The sequence below is a fragment of the Mugil cephalus genome, chromosome 13 (assembly GCF_022458985.1).
Source record: "Mugil cephalus isolate CIBA_MC_2020 chromosome 13, CIBA_Mcephalus_1.1, whole genome shotgun sequence".
Classification (NCBI taxonomy): Eukaryota; Metazoa; Chordata; class Actinopteri; order Mugiliformes; family Mugilidae; genus Mugil; species Mugil cephalus.
Window position 1 is genome coordinate 5,288,972 of NC_061782.1, and position 24,094 is coordinate 5,313,065.

The 24,094-nt window shown below is 44.6% G+C and overlaps 1 protein-coding gene across 3 annotated transcripts; it reads left to right on the forward strand.

Annotated features, from left to right (window-relative positions):
• The first annotated feature begins 159 nt into the window (after positions 1-159).
• pwwp2b (PWWP domain containing 2B) lies at positions 160-23,308 on the forward strand. Of its 3 annotated transcripts, none has more exons than XM_047603686.1 (3): positions 160-742; positions 2,844-4,572; positions 23,029-23,308. In XM_047603686.1, the coding sequence occupies exons 1-2, from the start codon at positions 603-605 to the stop codon at positions 4,570-4,572; spliced, it is 1,869 nt and encodes a 622-aa protein (XP_047459642.1). In that variant the 5' UTR covers positions 160-602; the 3' UTR covers positions 23,029-23,308. The 3 variants fall into 3 exon arrangements, with proteins under 3 accessions (XP_047459642.1, XP_047459644.1, XP_047459641.1); XM_047603688.1 differs by lacking the exon at positions 23,029-23,308 and adding an exon at positions 16,514-18,064; XM_047603685.1 differs by lacking the exon at positions 23,029-23,308 and adding an exon at positions 6,427-8,503 and having other exon boundaries at positions 164-742.
• Positions 23,309-24,094: the final 786 nt, after the last annotated feature.

Below are 24,094 nucleotides of genomic sequence, written 5' to 3' on the forward strand. Positions count from 1 at the left end.
AGCTCACCAGGCTCAAATTAATTGTAAATGTAACAACCTTTATTATATCAGTATCCCTCGGGAAAATAAATGTAAATCTGATCTATTTAGCCCAATGTATATAAAATAAGAAATGCAATCGAAGTGTAACCTCGACGCCCATTTTTCCAAAATAGTGACAGTAAATACAATTTATTCAGCTGGATAATCTTATTTGACAAAAAAAGCTTACAAGTTAAATGAAAATGCATGTATTGGGTTATCGGTGTCCATGCGTTGCGGCATTAAAGCGTCTCAAACGCCACGAGTGTCTCGCTGCGAAAGCTTGAAGCAGAGATAAAAGTGGTGGAAATGAAATGAAATGGCATGAACGTAGGCTGAGGGAGCCAGAGGAAGGGAAGGCCTCGTCTTGGGAGATTTTCTGCTCCTGTAGCACAGAGAGCGTGATGTCAGCGGTGGCAGTGCTGTTGTAATTGACTTGGTGGGGGTGATGGCGTCATTTCATGCCCTGGTGTAGCCTCCTGCTCCATTAGCGAAGGGGAGACGGATCTTTGGCCGACGCGACCGTGGCTCCCTTGGCCGGGATCGAGCACCGCCGAGCCGGACGATTCACCCCGGGAAACATGGAGGCTGCGGCCGAGGAGCTGCGGGCCGGCTCCCGGGTACCTGTCACTGTCGACCAAATAGTTAACGACACGCTGGTGGTGACACTGACCTACCGAGAAAGAAACTACACGGGGATATTGCTTGACTGCGACAAAAAGTGAGTTTTATTCCACTTGTTTATTCTTGTCGGAAATTAATTTGGCCGAACTCGGCTAACGGCTAGCCTAGCTCCGATGCTAAGTCGGAGCTAACCCTCGAGCTAGCCGTTAGCAAACTGGGCTCACTAGTTAGCTGTGTGCTAGCTCACCGGCTAATGGCTATAAACTGGAATGATTTACCACGTTTTAAGGGATGAAATGCGTTCTTTCACTACGGTGGAGGTCTGTCTCTTGACATGGTTTTACATGCTGCTTATATTGTTAATGTCTATAGGTGGACAAGAGCTTTGTCAGGGGGTTCATCTGTAGCTTATTGTTAGCCTAATCAAACACAGAACAGCTACAACGGACCAGGCCTTGGCTGAACAGAATTGTGTGTTATTATTTATATTTTGCTGCGTTTATTCAAAGACATTAGTCTGCATACGTGTGCTTGAGTACTGATGTAATAAAATGACATGAAAGCTTCTTGTTGGCTTTAGAATCAAACCTTTTATAACCCCTCACTTCTGATCTGTAGAAACAATGGAAAATGACATTAATGAGATTTGATGAATGCCAGCTTTGATCCTTTTTTCTTTACACCCACTTTTAGATTAGATCTGGTGGCCATCTCAGGCACTGTTTGACCCAAACAAAGAAAAAAAAAGCTCTTTAGGCTGTAAGCAAATATAATTTGACATGTATCAGTGTCATGTTTTATCTGGCCTTCTTGCTTTGTGTCACATGTAAAAGCCTTGTGTTGCTCCTGGTGCTGTGCACCTTAAAAGCCACTGGCTTTAAACTATTAATAGACTCGTAGAATCAGAATCTGACCAGCTTTGCCCCTTAGTATGCTTAGATGGTTTTTCATGTGAGAGCCCAAGCTGCCCTGAAAATAACCTACCCTAATGGGAAAAGGCTGGCCTTGGAATAACTTAAAATAGCTTTACATTTCAGGCCTCGTCACTGACAAAAAAAAAAAAAATTTGACGACTTCTTCCTTTTCAGCTCATGGAAATGCGTTTCCTTCTATTGTCTTTTCATTTAAAATGTCATTGTCTAGTCTGTCACTCAGACAGATCTGCACCATCTAGTTACACTGTACACAACATGAAGTGGCAATAGAGCAGTGAATCATGGCCGGCTGTACTCTGTGTCTTTGCACTGTGCTTTAACAAGCGCTGCCCGGTTCCCTGTCACAGACTGCGCTGTTTGTGCCGTGTCAATCACAGTGGAGGCTAATATTTGGAAGCTTTTGGGGAAGGAAGAGGGTGCACACGTAAAGGTGAGAGGGAACAAGCCTCAACCAAAGAGACTATTAATTGTCGATTCCATGCCAGCTACTCCTCCTGGGGGCAGTAAAGTGGGCTCCCCAAATGTGCACTAATTAATCATCTCACCACACATAAGCCCCGAGTAGACGCGGATGCAAAAACAAACTGAAATCTCCTGGCTCCCTTCACTACGTCTCTGAATCCCGAGTGATTCATGGGATTGTTTTTGTTCAGTCAGATGTTTGGGAGGGAGGGAGGGAGGGGTGGGGGGGGGGGGATCCTGGGCATCCTGTAGTCTCTTTGTCCACTGTCTCCTGTCTAAAGCGGCACCAGCCATGTTACCGTTGCCTGCCAGCCGCCACCTCTCGGAGACTTCTTGGCAGTTTGGCCCTTCGACTGGATCCCAGAGAAAGACACAGAATCGCCCAGAGAAAGTCGGTGATACTGTTGCTTCACTTTAGTGGCCCAAGGCAGATGTGCAGATAACCGCCAAAATACCCAACCCCCCCCCGCACTTCAGGCACTTTCAGCACACAGGTGACGAGGAGTAACGCCAGTGTGTCTAGTCGCAGTAAAACAAAAAAAGGGCCCTAAGCGGTTTTCTACTCAAAACAAATATCAACATCTTTGGGGAAGTTATTTGTTTTTGATCTGTTCTTAAATTAATTGGCATTTGGTGAAACACAAGTGTGGAATTACAATATCACTGTTAGTTAGGAAATTGCTCAAGTCAGAGATGCTTGTAATGTGTAACTGTTGGTTTGCATGAACTTCACTGAAGCACAAAGTTCACAGACACAATTGTTAATTTATTGTTTCTTTCTTTTCTTTCTCTTCGTCTCAGGACTGGGCTGTTTTGTCTACCAGAATTCACAGAGAAACTCGGGGAATGCCCGATACCTAAACCAGCTTGTGAAATCCCACAAGTGCTGAGTGAGGAGCTGGTTTCCAAGTCTCCCACCCAGGATTCGCACAGACCAAAGGATGAAAACACTCTCCCCGAAAGCAGCATATCCACTGCACCTGTACCTTGCCCCGTACCCACACCAGTGCCAGCTGGACAGACTCCTTATCCTCCTTATTTTGAAGGAGCCCCCTTCCCTCAGCCCTTATGGGTGCGCCACACCTACAGCCAATGGGTACCTCAACCCCCTCCTAGACCAATTAAGAGAAAGAAGAGGCGGACTCGAGAGCCTGGCCGCATGACCATGAGCACTATCCGTCTGCGGCCGCGGCAGGTACTATGTGAAAAGTGCAAGAACACGCTCAATAGCGACGAGGACAGCAAAGATGGCATGAGCAGCACTAAGTCTTCTAGGAAAGAGAACACGCTGCAGAGCGACGACGACGGCGAAGTCAAGGACACCCCGTCGAAGCTGTCTAGAAATCAGGACGTAGTCGCAGCCAAGGACACTAAAAGACGAGAAAACGGCCCCGGCTTTGATACTAAGCGTCTCCGAAAAGACAAAAAGGGCGAGGCCGACGGGGAGAAGTACCCCGGCGCTGACATTATCCCCCACAGTCCCGTCATAAAGATTTCATACAGCACTCCACAGGGCAAGGGGGAGGTCATGAAGATCCCCGCACGCGTCCACGGTTCGGTCAAGCCGTTCTGCCCCAAACAGCTGGCGCAGAACGGCGTGGAAGAAAACGGCAAGGCGCCTTGCGACCCCACCAAGGAGCAGCGCCACATCCTAGACGCCACGAGGTCCGGCCTCACCGTGTCCATTCCCAAACTCAAACTAACTAGGCCTTTCGCGACAGTGGGTCAGGACTCGCCTTCTCCAAAGATCCGCTTGAGAACCCCTCAGAGGGAGGGCGAGGAGAGCGTGGTCGAGTACGAGGCGGAACTCGTCGGAGGCACCAGGAGACGAAGCCCCAGGGTGCCCGGGTCCTGCCTGCCCCACTCCGAAGACTCAGGGGAAGGGAAGAACTCCCTGGAGTTATGGTCGGGAAGCTCTGGAGAGGAGGCAGAGCGCGGCCACAGCGACCTCACCCTCCTCATCAATTTCCGTAAGCGCAAAGCGGACTCTTCCAGCCTGTCGGTCTGCAGCAGCGACAGCCTGGACGAGTCCAAGTCCTTCAGCTCCGACGGCACCTCGCCCGAGCTGTGCGACCTGGCGCCCGGCGAGGACCTCTCCGTGACCTCATCCTCAGTGCCCTCGCGGGACGACTGCAAGACGGTGCCGCCGCTCACCGTGCGGCTGCACACCCGCAGCATGACGAAGTGCGTGACCGAGGAGGGCCACGCCGTGGCGGTGGGCGACATCGTGTGGGGGAAGATCCACGGCTTCCCCTGGTGGCCCGCGCGGGTCCTCAGCATCAGCGGCACCCGCAAGCAGGAGACGGCCAACTGCGAGGCCCAGTGGCCGCAGGCGAAGGTGGCGTGGTTCGGCTCGCCCACCACCTCGCAGCTGTCCGTCGCCAAACTTTCGCCCTTCAGGGAGTTCTTCAGGTCTCGCTTCAACCGCAAGAAGAAAGGGATGTACCGGCGAGCCATCCTGGAGGCGGCCAAGGCCGTGGGTCACATGGGCCCGGAGATCACGTCGCTGCTCTCCCACTGCGATACGTAGGTGAGTCGATGGCAGTTACAGTCGGGTTTTTATCTTATCAGCTGCTGTGTGTACTTTGATGGCACAAAGGACGTTTATAGTACTTGGCAGTCCTTTCACTAAACTTGATAGCACAACAACATCAACACTTAAGTAACTGAAGTCAGCCTGTTACAGTTCTTGCATAATCTTATATAACGACTAATTATTCTAGTTTTTGATCTGTAGGAAAAAGCTACGAGAAACAGACAGGAATGTAATAGTTCTCTCCTGTTTAGTAACATCATCTCATTGCGTCCCCTCCTTCACTGTACCTGAGGGTACAATTAAATCCACTGTTGGTCGTCTTGGCCAATTGTGTTTCCATGTGTATTTAACATCAACATTGACCGTCCACAATCACTTAATACAACAAAACGTACACACAATATAAAAAAGAAAAGCAGCAGTTGAATACAAAAAAAAAAAAGCTCCCAGCATTTGCCAAAGATATTAAATCGCTGCTGTTTTTTGTATTACACTTAATCGACTGTGACAGCCCTAAGTAGGAGCAGCCATCTTGTCTCCATCTGTGTGGATTCGTACATGCACTCGCAACAGTCTAGTATTTTTAAGCTGTTTGATTAACCGCAAGTGGCCGGGGCTGACTCAGGGAAAGAGCAAAATGCTGGGGAAAAAAAAAAAAAATTGGAGCAAAGGAGCGGGTGCAGACAAGTAAGAACTGGCAAAGAGTGAAGACGCTTCAGCTTCAGTAGAATTCATTGGAGTTGCCATCAATCAGTGGGTCAATCCCTACCGATTCCAGTCATTTATTATTCAGAAGAAGCAGGTTCTGGCGTCGCAAACGCGACGGTTTGGTGGTTTGGCTCGATTTGTGAAGAAATGTCATTGCGTGTTATTGAGCTTTGGATTGTCAGTGGTGGATTTTTCATATAATAGTCCAACAAACATCCTCTCAGCTTTATTAGTCATTGTAAACACAAGTTGGTGGATATTTTATCAAAGAAATTCTCTAGAGTCACCTGAAATGAAGCCGTGTCATACAACAAATGTACCTGACAGAAAAAAAAATAAACTTTTACACCATAATTTGTTCAATACGAGACATTTAATTGATCCATTACATTAATTTATTCCCCTTAAATAAACCTAGTAGACGTTTTAGGGCGTTTTAACTTGAAAAATGAGCAGATATTTTCAGGCCAGTTTAGGGAGTCCTACAACATTCACGTCAACTAACACTCGCTGTGTTCAGACCGGTAATGCAAACCCGAGGCATAACTCGTCAACTCCATAAACAAACAGCGCAACTTCAGCTCAGTTAAATCAGTTGGCAGCTTTAAAAACACATTGTCGTAGGTTTGTTCCTCCGGTTTCCTCATGCGTTGACCCCCGTGTAGCCAAGCACCACGTCCTCCTCCGCACTCACTCAAATGTTAAATATTGTCTTTGAGCGATAGAAGCTGCAGACAGGTATTTCCAAACCCTTTGTGTTTACCCTGTTATGGGCCGTGCAGCCGAGAATAAGCGGGCGAAAGGGGGGGGTTAAGACGAGCCTATATTTGGAGCTTTTTTCCAGACCTCATGAAGGAAGCATATTTCTTTTTCTCGCTCTGTCAGCTTCGTGGAGGTTTTTTAGCCGGATGAAATGTAGCTGACGTTCTCCATAATCTTTCAGTGACTAACATGACATGTTGACGAACCACATCTCTTCCCCCAGCGCGGAGGCTCGCACACTTAAAATTCCTCGCGCCGGATATATGACCTGCCGTGTTTGCTCATTGTCTTTACTTTGTGCTCTTTCTTCTCCCCTCTTGTCCCCCCTTCTTCTTCTTCTTCTTCTTCTTCTTCTTCTTCTTCTTTCCTCTTGTGCAGAGGCTGAGGACTGACGAGAGGTCTCCGAGGTTTTCTCAATTCTCAGACTCTGTCATCAAGACCCAGGAGGGGAGTACGTGCGGTTGCCACGGCTACTAGTTATATGCGTTTTTTTTTTTTTTTTTTTTTAACCCTGTTATGTTCACAAGGCTGGTGGAAAATGGCCGCCAAGGTGGAGTGTTGTTGAGACTGGATAAGGGAGCAAAAACAAAACAAAAAAAAGGGCCGGGCTACTCATGGTCTACTATGAACTAAACTATTCCTCCTTATTATTATTATTATTATTATTATTATTTTTTTTTATAGGTTTAATCATATTTCAATAGAGCCGAACAACAACACTACAAGGAATGTATTTATTGTCTGCAATGGTTGATTTACGATTCAGCAAGTTCACCGTTCTACTACTACTACTACTACTACTACTACTACTACTACTACTACAACAGTCTTGCAAAATCCTCCTAGTCTGCTGCTGTCGTTGCCGACGTGTTCGCTGCGAGGTCCGACTCTTTGGAGGACTTCCTCCCTCTCACACGGACGTGATACCTTTTTTTTTTTATTTTTAAACCACAGTTTAAAGAGAGTCTTACCCTTAAATCCTCCTCCTATTTCTGAAAATGTGAACGGCTCCATCCAGAGACAGTAGTGACTGTTCCAGCTCTCCTAGTGATCAGTGTTCCATCCTCGTAGCAACATTAGTTGGATTTGTGGATGTATTTATACTGAACTCTATTCCTCTCCAGACTCCTGTCGTCTCTCTTCCATTTCATTATTATTATTTTTTTTTTATTTACTTTTTCAGGAGTGTTGCATACTTCCCCCCTTCCCTTCCCTTCCCGACCTTTTTTTTTTCTTCGTTTCTTTTCCTGAGAACCATTTTTACATTTAATTATTTAAAGCATCACGTTTAAGGAGAAAAAAAAAAAAGAAAGCACTTTAATCTGTACCTCGGTGGCCTGCTGTAATCTCACTGTCTGAAACACTTTTTTGCGAGATACAGCCCCGATAGGCAGCGGCGGAGTTCAGAAGTCTTTTGTGGTTGACTATCCATGGCCTTGGAGATACAAACACACACACACACACACAAAAATATTGTTTATTTTATTTTATTGTACGAGTTTAGGGACACCAGACACGGATGGTTGTGTACACTGTATTCTATTTTGACTTGGGTGTGTTTCTCTCTCAGCTTTTCCACCGTATGCACAAACACACAAACACACAACACACACACAAAAAAAAAAAAGCATTGAACATTTCCACTGGAGAAACATGGGTTAACAAATGTCCGAGCCCCCCTATGCATTATCAGTTAAAGCTTTATTAGGGACTGTGGGGGAAGAGAGAGCGAGAGTAAAAAAAAAATAAATAAAAATTAAAATAACATGCTGTAAGAATACTGTGAAATCAGCTGCTGAGTGTGCTGAAGAAAAAAAGCCCGTTTGCTACCGGCTGGAGTTATATTGAGTCATCGGGCGAAGGCAGACGGCAACGCTGACCTTTAGAGACCTTTGTGTTGAAAGCAGCACTGTTGGATTAAGGGAAAAGGGGGGGCGGGGGCAGCGAATGCAAAGGGTAGTCTTCTGTCAAGCGCAGCCTGATCTGTATTAAAAAAAAAACAAAAAAAAAAAAAACCTAAGATTGCACACAGTCATGCTCAGCCAACCAGTCCGTCTCTTTTTTTTTTTTTTTTCTGTTTTTTTTCTTCCCCCTGCTTGTCTGGAAAAACTTCATTCAGATTGAGGGCTAAAAATTAAATTAAATTAAAAAAAATAAATAAAAATAAGGCCCGGTGAGTGAGGGGTGCGTGTCTTTTTATTTTTATTTTTATTTTTTTTTTTGGATAATCTGCAGTTTGACCGTTAGTTGTCGAGCGCAGCTAGTTTCCGGGCAGCCTTACACGACGAGCTGTGTGAGAGTCGATATGTGTTGTATGCCTGTGAGGGGAAAAATGGTTCCCGCGTATGAGCAACATGGCTGTCTACTGTTGCCCACGTTTGGTCAATGTTATTGGCTACTTTTTTTGTTTTCTTTTTTACATGTACTGTACATAAAATAAAATATACAAGCAATACTCGTGCTGTTGTGGGTCGCTCACTTTGTTGCCGATGTTCAAGGGGCTTCGTGGGTCCAGATGTTTGGATGTTTTGTTGATTTAAGTCTTTTGATAGTAGTGCGTCATCAAATTTATTCATTCTGGGGATGCAATTCTGTTTAAATCTACTGGATGGTGGCTGATATTAAATATGCATTATGGGAAATGTAGGACCAAGATTATTGTTGGGAGTATTTTCCTTTAAATACAGCTTATGTATCCACTTCCTTGCACTGGCCAAACTGTGAGTCTAATAAGTACGATCTGGTAGTCGCCATCATGTCACATCCTGTTTCTATAGTGTTGAATAACTAAGACGAAACTTATCCAAAAAGGTGACACTTTGACATAAAATGACAGAAACCATCCTTTGAAAAAAAATATATATTTGACGTATTTTAGCGTTTTAGTTTGGCCCACATCCCATCCACTTACATGGAGGAGGTGGGGCTTATTACCTATACTGCAGCCTCTGTACTGCATACAAAACGGTTAGGGTGCCATAAATCGTGACAACACTGCTGCTAGGCAACAGTTGGCGTCCGGAAACCACAGAGGCTAACGGTTTAGTAAGCTAACAACCGAGATGCTTCAATGTGGGACATGCAAAAGCCATTACATCACATTCTGTTTTTTATAGTGTAAAATAACTTAACTTAAACAAAACTTACCCAAAAAGTTGACACTGGAACATTATATTAACTATAAAACTATATTATTACTATTTCTATATTAATAGAAACCAGAAAATACTTGATGTGTATTTTAGTGTTTTAGTTTGGCCCAAGTCCCATCCAGTAACATGGAGCGGGTGGAAGATTATGACCTATACTGCAGCCTCCAGCCACCAGGGGGCGCTGTACTTGCTTTGGCTTCGCTTTTAAGAAGCAGTTCTGTTGTCGATGTTTATTTAGAATCTATGGTTACGACGTGGGAAGGTCAGGGTGTTCAAGTGCAAAAAAATCCTGACAACACTGTTGTTGCTAGGCAACAGTTGGTGCCTAGAAGCCAACGAGGATAACGGTTTAGTAAGCTAACAACTGAGACGCTGGGACGGACGTGCAAAAGCACAGAGCGAGGAGGCCATTCATATTTAATTGAGAAAAAAATAAATAAATAAAATAAAATGCTTTAATCTTAACTTTATGACATCACAGCTCGTGAACTCTGACCAGCTGTTTCCACTTGCAGCTTTTCTCACGGACTCTGTTAAGACGACCCCATCTGAAAACGGCTTCAATCGCTAGCTGCTTCAATTTTGACGGTTTATTTTAGTCTCTCACAGGCTCCCTATGAATAAAAATGCAGATTGGTATTTTATTTTGTAGACTTCTTTGATTTTTAAGTTGTTAAACAGTTAGAAAGAAGCGGAAAGTTGAATAAACCTAAAATTAGTTAAAGTTAGGGTCAATTTGCAAGAATGGACAAGTTGATTTTTCACGTTTTACAAGAAAAGTTCTCACTTTCATCTCCTGTAAATGAACAACCGGCAGCCCCCCCCCCCCCCCCCCCAGTTGGCTTATCTAGCACATTGTTAGAAAGAGATTTATTTACCTATGGACAAAGCCAAGCTCGGTGGTTTTGACCGTGCAGAGTATTTATGCAACGCTTGGATAACCAGCTGCAGCCATAACATTTACCAGACAGATACGGGAGTGGTTCTAGTTCACCCATCTGATCGGGCAACAGCTAAAACGTTAATCTTTCCGAAGCCATCGGCCTTATTTCGGGTTGCAACTGAATCATTCTTTGTGTCTTCCCTCCCGCTCCACCCTCCTCACCCATCCTCAACCTTCCTCCCCAGCTGCAGCCATGTCATGCGTGCTGCTTTACAGTCTGTGTCATCCGAGTGTTTTTAAGTACGTCTGTTGCGTAACCCCGTGTGTGTGTGTGTGTGTGTGTGTCAGTCACATAGGCCGGTCAACGTGAAGTGACCCCTTGCGTGGCTATCTCCTGGTCGGATCGTTTTACTTTTCGAGGCTCAGCTGTAGAGCTCGGCCCTCCCCTTCTCCTCCACGCCGCCCCGATGCTCTCGTTTCAAACCTCTGACCTGGCTGCGTCTCCTTGCCAGGCATTTCATAACTCTCTCCGCTCCGTTTCCACGCGGCCAAAAGCTGCCCCGGAGCAAACTGGGCTGATTCAACACGGAGAGGCCTGAGAAGGGGTGGGGTGGTATTAAACGGACACGCTAGAAATAGATCACTATGGGTGTTAGAGGCCAGTAGTACTACAAGGGTTTTATTCAGTCTGTGGAGCGGGTAAATAAAAACCCTCCCAAAAATGGAAGCTGGCTGCTAGCTAGGTACGTTTTTTTTATCAGAATGCCTTTGTCATGTCTGTCTGCAAACGGAGGAAAGAAAATAAAACCCCGGCCCGTCGACTAGTCACAGTCACACCGTTACTCTTCCGTCTAGCAGATCTTTGCCAAAGCACGGACAGTTCTCAACAGAGTGACTCCAGATCAGGTTTAAAAATAAATACATGTAAGGGAGGAAGTTCCTTTTGCTAAGCTAAAGCTAACGTCTCCTGACTTCAGAGGTATCTCTCCTTACATACCAGCAGTGTCAAACTCATTTTAGTTCGTAACATCACACAATAATAATAATCTATAAGTAACAACTACAGTTTTTGCTAAAGAATCACTGTTCTGTTGTAGCTTTGCATCTTTTCTTTTGTTTGTTAGTTAGTTTTTTGAGCCTCCGGTTCCTGGATGTCGAGAGCTATCGATTGTTGGCGTATTGAGCGCTGCTCCCTCATTTAGCAGCACAAAATGAAAGGATTGATCTTTAATTTACACTTCAGAGGAGCCCGTGCGGTTGTCGTTTCTGTCAAACCCGTGTCTCCTCTCCGTTCCGGGTCTGTGCTCGCTGCAGGTGAGGCCGGGGGGGTGACGAATGCCCACAGTCGGGCGTCATTGTTTGAGCCTCGCAGCGGAGCCGCGCTAATAAACACATACACTCTTGCGCACTGGATGCGTGAGACAAAGGGCCCGTCTCCGCTGGGGGAACTTGACGGCACAGCAGCGGCGACCACCGTGGAGAGATTTGTCACGGTGGGGGTGTTTTTTTCTATTGAAGTGGGGCCAACGCCGCCTTCCGCCAGTGATCTCTTGGCTGTGACGGGTGATGGGGGGGGGGGGTTTGTTTGCTGTGGACACAGTGGCACGCATATTAAAATGATATCTGAGAGAATTCATCTGCATTTGGAAATTCAGCAACAAGCATGCAAATTCCTGTCTGGCACGCTTCACCGGAATATAAGAGGCGGCATGAACCCTGAGACCTTAGCGCACTGCAACTAGAGACAACAAATGCAAATGGACGACAACAGTCAAATAAAGAGAACATGCACCAAAACTTAATGACCACAGACAGGAGACGTAAACAACATCTTGTGGCAATTGAAGTGTTCTGCTGGGAAACTGGGATTCATTCATGTGGATGTTACTTAGACGTGTAGCGCCCACCTAGACCAGACCAGACCAGACCAGACACCCCCACCCCATAGCAATGACACTCCTTTGAATGCTTTAGGAATAACTAAAAAAAAAACAATAAAATAAGCACAAGGTGTTGAGTCACAGCTGTTTCAGAGGCACAAGGGAGACAAAAAATACAAAATATTAGGAAGGCGGTCATAATGTTATGCCTGACGCAGAGAAATGCAGCCAAACTGCAGAAATGCTGCACAAAACCACAGTTCGGTTCAAAAGCCGCTTTCCGGATAAACTAAAAACTAATGAATGTGAGTGGGAACGCTAAACATTAACTGTGGTTTTGACTCACGATGTTATTCACTCCATGACTATGATTGTGATTCAGGCCATGTCTGCATACGTTATGTGTTCTTGTTATCAAGACGCAGATTCAGCGACCAGGCAGATCAAGTTTTACAACTTGTCATGCGGGCACGTGTGGTTTTCTAAATGCTGAGCGTGTGCGGTCACATTACCGAAGCCTCTTCCTTTTTTTTTTTTGCATTTGATTTCTGAAGCAGAAGCGAACGTACGTCTGCCCCATTTTATTATGTAAGCTCAGAGGTCCAGGTGGAGTGTGGTGGTGGTGGTGCGGTGCTGCTGCAGTCTATTTTAAAAGAGGTTCTCTCCAAAAGTAGGGCCTCGGCCATCTGCCTGCATCCACCGCCGAGAACAAACAGGCTAATTTCATTTCCATCCTTAGAGCTACGGCTGCAGCTCAGCGTGCCCTAACTAGTTCTCCGACGGAGCAGGAGGGAACAACAGCCGCACTGTTGATGTGAAAACACACGGAGCACAGCACACATGCATGTGCTTACACAATAAACAACGCCGTGCCTCGCCGATAATCCCCGTAACTTCCTGGAGTTGACGTGGACCTGCACCGTCCCAATCCGCGAGGATTAATTTCGCGACTTCAGGCCTTAGACTCAGACTCAGACCCAGATTTCCTGCTATTGACAGATGTGAACACGTGCTCACACACACACATACACGCACTTACACCAGGAGTCACATCACTCCTTCCCCTCCGTGCACCGAGTTCACTTCTTCATGGATCAGTGCAGCATAAATCTGGAACACACACACAAAAAAAAAAAAGGGAAAAGAAGGCACATGGCAGTGGGATGCTGTGTGCAATTACTGCTAATGATATGCCTCCATGCAAGCTGTGGCCGTAATTAAGTTTGGAGGAAGCCTGGCCCGTCTGAGCTCTCTGTATGCGAGGGGATGTTCGCAGGACTGAGAGCCAAGGCTAAGAAAGCAAACCTGCCTCCGCGTTGTTCAGACAGCGCGTCTGCTCCCCCAGATTAGGCACAATGGGTGGTCCCGTGTCAGGGGGGGTAACACGATGCGGATGTTAACGGAGTAGTCCGCAAACTCGGGCTTACTCAAGGGGTTCTGGTGAGGCAGAGGTCAGCAAGTCAGGGAAGTGGACGCTGACAGGTAGCCAACGTCAGCAAGGAAATGAGACACTGAAGGAAAAATGTGACCGAAAAAAACCAAAAAGACAGCTGAAGCAAGAGTGACTGGACTTTTAGATGTTTCACCACAAAAAACAAAACAAAAAAACAAGCAGATGAGTGGTTGTGAAACGTCTTCAAGACGCTTGGCCTTGGTTCAGCTTTGTTTCTGGATTTACCAGGAATGGGTGAGAACCTGCAAAGACAAGAGTAAACTCAAAATACATGAGTCCTCATTCACATTCATCATCTTCTGACAATTCAGTGCTCTGCTGGGAACCGTTTGGAGCTGGCATTCATTCATGTGGATGTTACTTGGACATGTAGCACCCACTCAGACCAGACCAGACCAGACCAGACACCCCCCACCCCGTAGCAATGACACTGTGATGGCAACAGGATGCAGTCTGACACACACACACAAAAAAAAAACTCTTCAGGAACAGTTGACCTGGCCTCTACATTCACTAGCTCCCACCCAGAGGCCCCTCCCCTCAACCCACAGGACCCAAAGGCCCCCACTGAGGACGCCCTCAGAAGGACCATGTCCATTCTCTGATGAGTCCCAACTAGTTTGGAGGCACAAAGGAGACCTACACAATATAAGGAAGGGGGTCATAATGTTATGCCTGATCGTGCAATTGTCACAGTCATAGTTTGGCTTTTTATTGTAATAAAAAACAACTAATAACTAATGACTTGAATCATGACTTTTATAGTCATAGCCCTTTTTTCCATCACTGTCTGTTTCTGTTACTCATCAAACAGAACAGTCAAAGAAAAAGCAAACTTAAAACAAAAGGCCTGAAAGTAATTACGTGAAAATCAGACCAGTCATTCTGAGTGACCATGTAAAAATGTTCCCCATATTTACTTCCATTTTCTGGCAGTAACAGACTAACACAATACTATTAAACTGATCTGAATTGTTTTTGTGTGTATTTTTGCCTTCCTGTGATGTGTTGGTTTTGCTAGTTTGACATTTGGTAGCTTTAAAGTGTGTCAAGATCAGTGGATCATTTTAAGGAACCTGTGACAATGCGCCCCTCCAAATTTTACAGCCACAGTGAAATATGAAAACCATCCAGCCCAGCTCCACCTGTCCACCGGCGTTGCTAGGCGAACCGCTCGATGGCTCCCAGCGCTGGGCCTGAGTTTGGCCCAGCTCCAGACCGGCTCCACCGCCGGGTCCGTCGCCTTCTTTGTCGTCCTTGAGGCCTCGGAGTCGTTTCTCATTCCCGTCGACCGTATTGACGACCTGACTTGGACGGCCAGGCTTTTTGACCTGAGCCAGGTTTTATTGATTGAGGTTAATCATTTGGGGGGTTTGACCACCTCATTGTCTCATTTGCATTCAGTAACAGCTTGCCTCCTCTTCCTCGCTCTGGGCCTTTGTAATGCAATGAAGATAATAAACACATACAAGTTGATCAGATATAACATTATTTCTAATATTGTGTGAGTCTCCAAAACCGTGAATGGACATGGGCCTTCTGAGGGTGTCCTGTTTGGGATCCAGTGAATTTAGAGGCCAGGTCAATACCTTGTGCAGTTCTCCATGTTTTTTTGAGTTGTGTGTCAGGCTGCATCCTGCTGGGGATTGTGTCAGTGTCATTGCTGTGGGGGTGGGGGTGCCTGGTCTGGTATAGGTGGGTGGGTACATGTTCCATTTGGACACAGAAGTTGGAATTTCTGGGCTCCAAGAAGTCGGATTTTCTAGAATACTCACTGGTCCTAAGTTGAGTTTCCAAGATGGCCGCCCCGTGTGTAAACAGAAATTAGAAACTCCTGTAATATTCCGTTTATTACCTCTTCTGATTAGTTTTTGTTGCATTAAATTGGACGTACTGACAGTACTTTTTTCCCACATACATATGTTGAAATGCTGTTATAGGTTAATTTTTCATGTGTTGTGTGGGAACTACAAGCCCGTGTTGCGCAACAACAGCTAAAAACAACAGCCTGGTAAAACCGAAACTAGGCAAACTGTGATTAGTAGTGTATTTTTGTCTACATTTAAATTAAACAATTGAAAGTTTTGAATATTCTTATACATTTCTGCCTCATGTGGTCTTGTAGATTTCATAAATAGTTCTAGTAAAAAACTCAAGTTATCTGTTCAGTTTTTTCACTTTTTTTTTCACTCCAAAAATGTAAATATTGACTACACCACGTTTCCACCCAGTTATATTTGGACAAGACGCTCATCTTATTTTGCGACTTCTGTAACTAGGACCCTGATAACTCAGGTGTGATGTCATTCTCAGTGCCGGTAAATGAAAAGCAGCATGAGTAACATCCACATGAACGAGTGCCAGGCTCAAACATTTCCCAGCAGAACACTGAACTGTCACAAGACGCTCGATGTTATTTACGTCTCCTGTCAGTGGTTTTAATATTGTGGCTGACCGGTGTGTATATATTTATCCGTGGAGTTTTGTAATGTATTCAGATTTGTAATGAAGCGTCTTGTGCCTCCACTATCCAGGTGGTATTTCTTGGGGTTAGGGACATTAAAACTGTGGTGGCGTTCCACAACAATAGCTGTGTTGTGCAACTTTCGAATTTCTGTCAGCTCGTTGGTGCACAAACCCGTCTCACGCAGTTCCAGGAAGAGAGCGGATCGCGCGTTGCTTAAGGAACCTGGGCGCGTCCCCCGGCTCGACAATTTACATGACAGTCTGCAGCAGGGGGTCAAGCCGCGCGACCCGGGGAGTCACATTCGCGGCGCTGGCAGGAAGCAGCCGTCACCTATGATGGACTTTAAACCTTTAAACGGGCGGTTTGTTAGTGTGTCACGTCTCGCCCTCCCCTCCTCCCCCCCACCCCCCTCGTCCGACCGACACGTAGGGTTTCCTCAAATATTAACACAGGCAGACAGACTGGGTAAACATTAGGACTTCTTTGTCAAGGCCGTTTTTTTAGGGGTTTTTTTTGTAGGGGGTTGCTCCGGTTTGCAGCCATGAGCATGCATGACTTCTTCTTCTTCTTCTTCTTCTTCTTCTTCTTCTTCTTCTTCTTCTTCTTCTTCTTCTTCGCTGATGCTTCCAGGATGCTACTCCGCTCAGCCATAAGCAGCAGCAGCAGCAGCAGCCCCAGGCCTCCCCGAGCAGCTGTCAGCCGACTCCGGAGACAGAAAGGAAAGGGAGAGCCGCCCTGCCCCCCAACTTTACCAGCCTGGCCTTGCTCTTGTTGGGGGAAGGGCAGAGAAATGCTAAAGAAAAACGGATACATCATAAGCGATTCTTCATCATCTCTTAATAACATCCCCGTTAAAGACTTGATGGAATGATCGTAAACCCCTCATCGCCGTTTATTCTCCACCCGACTGACTGATTCACCAACGCTCACACGGCCCTGTGAGTCTTCCCATCTGGCCTTCTCTTTCTTTTCTTTCTCAACCTCCTGTTTACCACCACCTCCTCCTCCTCCTCTTCCTTTTGTCCTCTTGACTGTAACGGTGTCCTTTACCGAAAACACACCAGCCAGGGAGAAACATCCTCTCTGGGGTTTTAAAACCACCGCGTCGTGCCAGCGTCAAGCAGAGGAAGTAGGATAAAAAAAAATAAAATAAATAAATAAGAATAGCAGGATCATTCAGACGGGGCTGACTAATGATTGCGGAAATGTCCCACTGGGGGCAGCTGCACATCTTGAGAATTCCCGTGCAGTTGATCACGGAAAAAAAAAGCTTAAAAAAAAAAAAAAAAAAAAGAGTCATGCTGGATTAATGGATAGCTAGCTGCACCTAGCTGGATGACGCCCGGCCTGACGTGAAACGAGCACACACAAGTCTTCGTAAATGTTCACACCAGCGCATCTACGTCTGATCTGATCCTTTAATTCCGCCTTAAGGAACTGCTTTTGTTTTTTTATAAAAGATGATTTGCCTTTTGACATGCAGTAGTGGGAATGAGTCATATTTGACATTTCGTATCACTGCCTGCATGTCACAGCCTATTTCCTTAAAATATTAGGGGCATCAATTAAACACTGAGAAGACGTACGGGAGAAGAATGAGTCCGTTTAAAACATGCAACAGGTGCTGTTCTTTGAAGCCTGCAGGGAACGTCGCATTCAATGAAGTGGACAGTTATGTTATACATGCTACGGGGCCTGCTCAGACTGGATTATTGTAATGCAGCCGTCAGGGCCAGAAAAGGCTTCTCTGCTGGAATAAACTTCATCAAAATGACATTTTAATTTTTTCCCATTAATCTTATTACATATTTCCCAATAGAGGGTATGTATTGACGTCACTGCTGCCCGGGGCCACGCCCCCTTAGTGGCAAAAACATGGTCAAATGTATCAGTAAATACAGCGAGATTGAGAAAAAAGTGGATTATCGGATCAAATTAAGGAAAACTGGACTCAACTATGATCCATATGAACTATCAAATAACAAATGGTCCATAAATCAGTTCCCCTGATATTTATATGCACCTGATTTCAACACCGGGAGAGTATGACCTTTTGGTACTTTATACAACACAGCTCCAAAAGCTTTGTACTGGAGTTGGCTCTTATTTGGAAAAGTGGATTAGCCTTAGTTTCAGCTAGTTTTAGTTCATTTCAGTTATGATGATTGTAGCTAAATAAAAGATGCTAACGCTAAGAGCTTAACGTTAGCCATACGATACTGTAGCGTTAAAAGGATGACGAGGAGTGATCCCAAATATTCAGTTTATTGTTTTATTGTTATTTACTGATGGAACTGAAATAGTAACGTGACTTAAGAAGTAACTTAAAGTACTTCATCAAAAACAAATACAGCATAAATTAATATTAGCTGGCAGATATCTGTAAAAATATATCTCTGATCTGTTGATTCAGTCAGTCGCACAGCTAACAGCTCTTCCCCCTTTTTTTAAATTAATTTTGCAATTTAGATGCTATTAAAGCCTTTGATTCAAACTAATGCGGCTAATCTCTGTGTTTAACTGTCACTTTTTGCCGCTCGGTGCCAAAAAAACACTAATTCATTCTTCCTGAATGAATTAAGATTAAATCGCAGGCATCAAAGGCGTCCTCGATGCCTCCTTGCCCTGTTCGCACTTGTACCTTAAGCGGGCCGTTAGCTAATTTGATTACTCAGGTAGCCACGCCAGAGCGGGGCCGATGACTCAAGTAGACGAAGGGTCGTTAGCCTCATTTATGTTGCATCAGAATTAGTTTAAGTTGCACTTGAGAAGTTTTTTCAGAAGTTTTTTCTTCAGTTTCACTGCTTTTTAAATCGTCCACCATCAAGAAGCAAGTCCGAGGTTTTTCATTTAGGCCTTAAACAATAACAGGTCAATCTAGGTCTTCACAGATGATTAAGAAGACAATGACTCAGCATGTGTTTGACATTTACAGAAGGTGTGTTATGACAAACAGTTAAAATTGGTTAATATATTTCTAAAAACTTAATTTTGTTATTATTATTCTGTATTACAGTAGTTTAAGAGGCTAGTATAAACTTGATCTGGTGATTGTAAACGGACATATTCACTTTCACATTTGTGCACTGTGATTGTTGTATATGTACTCTGTAATTTAAAACTGCTTACAGTGTGTTTGTTCTCCCTCAATTCTCAGTATGAGCCGCCCGCTCGGTTCCCGGGAACTATTTTATTCATAGCAACAAGAACAACAGATATCGAGTAGTTCCTGTAATTCTGTGACGGGATTAATATGATTAATTGCGCACATTTTTCCATAGTTCATCTTGTTTGCGTGCGCCTTAAAAGGACGTCAACTTTTGTTTCTGCTCATTTGTTTGTTGATTTTTGCCAACTTTTACAGCACATGTAAAGGTAGGTGTGTTTTATTATCTGTGCATCAAAAATGATATAATTGTGATGAAGGCACGTGCATCAACAGGCCTGATTTACATATGATACAGGAGCTTCCATTTCAGCAAGGCTTTATTAAGTGATCTGATCATTTCCTAGTTTGACGATGAATGGATGTTTTCATCTGGGTGTTTGTTCCTTGCCCTCATCATATTGGCACATGGAACATTACGCCATCATCATCAGCATAAGAACAAGCATGCATGCGTTTCTCAGAACAGGAAATTCAAGGAGACACTGTATCTACCACACCCCTGTGTTTGCTAAGCTCCCATGTCCTCCAAGAGCAGTGACATGTGACAGAGAGAGCTGAAAGACTTTTAATTATTAGTTTACTTCCCCCATGAAACTCTGAGCTGCATGGGTCAGTTTTGTGGATAACTCAATTCAATTCTAACGTTATTTACTATTATTCCCTGTGTCTGTGTCTCATACTTGTTGTTTTTGTGTAGTCTGTGTAGGGTGTGGCCTTACCCTGTTAATGTTAAGGCTGCACTGATCAGCCAAAACATTAAAACCACCGACAGGAGAAGGTTTAGGAACAGCTCAAAAAACCACGAAGAACAACACAAGATGTTGACCTGACCTCCAAATTCACCCGGTCACCAGGTCTTCACTAGGGGGTCTGCGACCCCTAGGGGTCAGTGGAGGCACTGCAGTGGGGTCGCAAAATCTTTGTTTGATTAGACATTTTTCATATATATATTTTTATATATATTTTTTTTTAATTTCCCACCATAAATTTAATAATAAATTATAATAAATTAATAAATAATAATAAATTAATAATAAATAAATTAACCCTCCTTTTATCCTCAAATATTACTAACACATTTTACCCTTAAGAAAATGATTTACATAAAGTTGTTGACCAAGTTTTTGTGTCAGACCCTTTGTTTATTTGTTGATTACATAAATAACCCCTTGCTACCAGTGAGTTGACCTTCCCTCTGCTGTTTTTTGATTGGGGTCAAATTGACCCCTACTTAATCTCTCCATTAGGTCCTTGGTCTGAAAAACATTGAAGACTCCCAAACTCATGAAGTATCTGTGATTTGTAGCAGATTAAGCCAAGCTAACTGGAACCACACGTTAAAATGCAATATATAACAAGTACACGCGGCGTGTATCCGACTATCTTTCACCGTCTTTCTCTCTTCTCTCTTTCCCCTGTCTGCTGCTATGGGAATCACCACCCCCGTGATGTCACGGGCCACAGTATGGCAAAAAACATATAACAGTATTTCTTCTTGTATGCTAACATTTGTCAATATGATTATACACTCACTTGCCACTTAATTAGGTACATTAGGTTTTCAATTGCAGAAACAGCTAATCAGCTACATAGCTGCAATTCAATGCATTATAACATGTAGATGTGATCAAGACAACTTGATTATCAGAATGGGAGAAGAAAGGGGATTTAAGTGACTTTGAACATGGTTTGGTTGTTGGTGCCAGACGGACTGGTCTGAGTATTTCAGAAACTGTTGATCTACTGGGTCAGAATTTGGTGTAAACAACATGAAAGCATGGATCCATCCTGCCTCGTATCAGCGGTTCAGGCTGGTGATGGTGGTGTGATGGTGTGGGGGATATTTTCTTGGCCCCTTAGTACAAACTGAGCATGGTTTAAATGCCACAGCCTACCTGAGTATTGTTGCTGACCATGTCCTTCCCTTTATGACCACAGTGGACCATCTTCTGACGGCTACTTCCAGCAGGATAATACACCACGTCACCAAGCTCATATCATCTCAAACTGGTTTCTGGAACATGACAATGAGTTCACTCTACTACTACACTGTGGTCAAAAATGGACATGGTCAGCAACTATACTCAGGTAGGCTGTGGCATTTAAATCATGCTCAGTTTGTACTAAGTGGCCCAAACTGGTTTCTGGAACATGACAATGAGTTCAGTGTGGCCTCCACAGTCACCAGATCTCTGGTGGATTTGGTGGAACGGGAGATTGGCATCGTAGATGTGCAGCCGACAAATCTGCAGCAACAGTGCGATGTTATCATGTCAATATGGACCAAAATCTCTCAGGAATGTTTCCAACACCTTGTTGAAAGTATGCCACCAAGAATTAAAGCAGCTCTGAAGGCAAAATGGGGTCCAACCTTTTACTAGCAAGGTGTACCTAATAAAGTGGCAGGTGAGTGTATATTGTTAAGACCGTCTATAAAATGCGGTTTACTTGATTGAGTGCTTCATTTCCCCTTTAAAGTTCCACAAAACACTTTTATCTTTCTATCTGTTCCTTGTAGGAGTCTTCCAGACCTGGAGGTTGGTTCCCAATCGCAGGCTTTATACGATATAACCTCCATTTGTGCTCATTCGTAAAAAGCCAAACCTCACCCAGCTGGTAACGTGAGCCAATAAAACCCCCCAAGGCCCATATGTAAATACTATTTAACCCAGGTCTGTATTAGCCGGGTGACATTTAATCTTCCTCGTGCCAATCAAAACCATTCTCTGGAGAGCTGCATGAGTATCAGACTCATATTAGCCACAAATTTGCGGGAAGGTGTCACGCTCATTTTGGGCGGTGTTTTTTTGTGTGTGTTTTTTTTGGCACACACTCTGCCCCACGTGGCGTGTTTGATATCTTAATATCTCGCCGTCCAACTTGTCTCCTGTCATGTTTCATTTGTTGCACATATCCAGCATCACCGTGTTTACGGCGTCGTCCTAATCTCTTCTTCTCTACCGTTCCCGAGTTATCTCACGATCTGAACGTGCGCCCATTATTTCCAACCGCAGTGTGTTGCCAACATCATAAGCATCTGGCACAATGGTAAAGGACATTCCAAGATCATCGACTCACACACAAACACACACAAACACACTCGGAGAAAGAAGGAGATCCGGTTCTCGCCTGTAAACCATACACATTAGGGACTGAAACGCAGCTGTTAAATAGGATCCTAAATCGGAACAGTTTCTATCTGCGATTGTTCAACATGATAATGGGATTCTTAACAATGGAGCTAGCTAGGTTAGATAACGTGTGTGTGTGTGTGTGTGTGTGTGTGTGTGCAGCTCTGCAATGTGATAATGTGAAAGCAGCAGTGTGTGCGTGTGTTTTTTTTTTTTTGTGTGTGTACGTGAACATGCACGCCGGTGTAGCTTTTTACATGCATGTGTTGACTTTCTTAGTTCACTGTGTGTGTGTGTGTGTGTGTGTGTGTGTGTGTGTGTGTGTGTAGCCCCCGGCCCTGCAGCTATGCTGATCCCATCTGTGAACCCTGCCTCCTCACAGCTTGATCCCAGCACCACCTCCATTGTCTCACTAATCCAGGACTATTAACGTTGCAGCACCACAACAGCCGCTTATCGGAGCTCCGGATTCTGACCAAAACTCTCTCCTCTGAACAGGCTGCAATCTAATTAACTTGGGAGGGGGTTAGTGGGGGCGACAGACTAGTGTGTGTGTGTGTGTGTGAGAGAGAGAGAGTTGAACAGGATCCGGTGGATTAGCGGCTTTTAGAGGCTGAGCTGTTACAGGTGTTAATATGAAAATGGACACAGTCCCAATTGACAACATTATGCTTATCATAACTGACACGTAACATCAGTCAGATCATTTACGCAGACTCCTGTGAATGGACGGACGCATGTGGGACGGCTGTTGGGAATCTGTTTATTGTCACCACAAAGTGGGAGATCAAAATATCACGTGAAATTTTCGTTGACACGCCAACCACCTTCCTATTATTGTCCAGGTCTCCCCCCCGTGCCTCCAAAACAGTTCTGACCGTCCTGAGGGGAGGGGCCTCTGTGGATCATCCCAGGACAGGACAGGAAATACAATCTGAAGAAAAGTGGGAATAATGGATTGATTATAGGAGGACAGAAGAGGACACCACCACCATCACCAATGTCAGTAAGGACACTGATGTAAGATGGATTGATGAAGAATATAAATTTCCTATGCCCTGATGCTCTAATTGTTAAAACCACTGTTAAAAATTCTAATAAAAAATAAGTTACTAAAAAGAAAAAGAAGCTATAATTGAGAACCCTTTCAGATACAGCTTTAACAGCTGAACTGTCCACAGAAATCGGGGACATCTGGTCACCTCGTTCTGCCGTTTAATATTTCGGACATTTAATATTTGGCCGCCCAGCCCTAGTGGGTGTTACATGTCCAAGTCACATCCACATGAATGAACGCCAGGTCCAAACGTTTCCCAGCAGAACACTGAATTGTCGGTGGTTTAAATGTTATTCACTTGTCATGTCAGTGGTTATAATGTTGTAGCTGATCATACTGCATTTTATATATCTTTATTTTTAGTGACAGATTGTCTTCTTCTGTCACAAATCTGTGGAGATCTGCATTATTCACAGATGATTCATTTTCTGCTGCTGTTTCCTGGAGTTGTTTTGTTGCCTCCACTACTGGATCTTATCAAGCTAATTCAGGCTGGGGAGTCAGTATGTGATCATGCCAACTGGTGCCATCTACGAATCCGCCGGACACCAGAGCACTACCACCTCCAGTCCTAACTGGACCCACATTAAACGCCACATTTCATCAGGCTTCGTAGTTTAATACTTAGTTTTAATCATGCAGCGCGGTTTAACCGGAAATGGTTTTCCTCCTTCACACTATGCCATCCGACTCGCCAGCCGCCCTCATTAATACCTTAATTCCTGGCTCTGTGGTTGCTTCAATCTATCATGTATCATTTATCATTTCTAAGTACGTTTTTAGCTTTTATGCGCCACGCTTTGTGTTCTGTCCCATATTCCTTGTGTCCTTCTGCTGTTTTCCCTCCCTCTGTC

What these genes read in the sequence shown, in the direction of transcription:
- pwwp2b (XM_047603686.1), top strand. Translation starts at nt 603, where the DNA reads ATGGAGGCTGCGGCCGAGGAGCTGCGGGCCGGCTCCCGGGTACCTGTC. An exon ending in TTGCTTGACTGCGACAAAAA is followed by an intron (nt 743 to 2,843) that starts GTGAGTTTTATT and finishes TCTTCGTCTCAG; the next exon opens with GACTGGGCTGTTTTGTCTAC.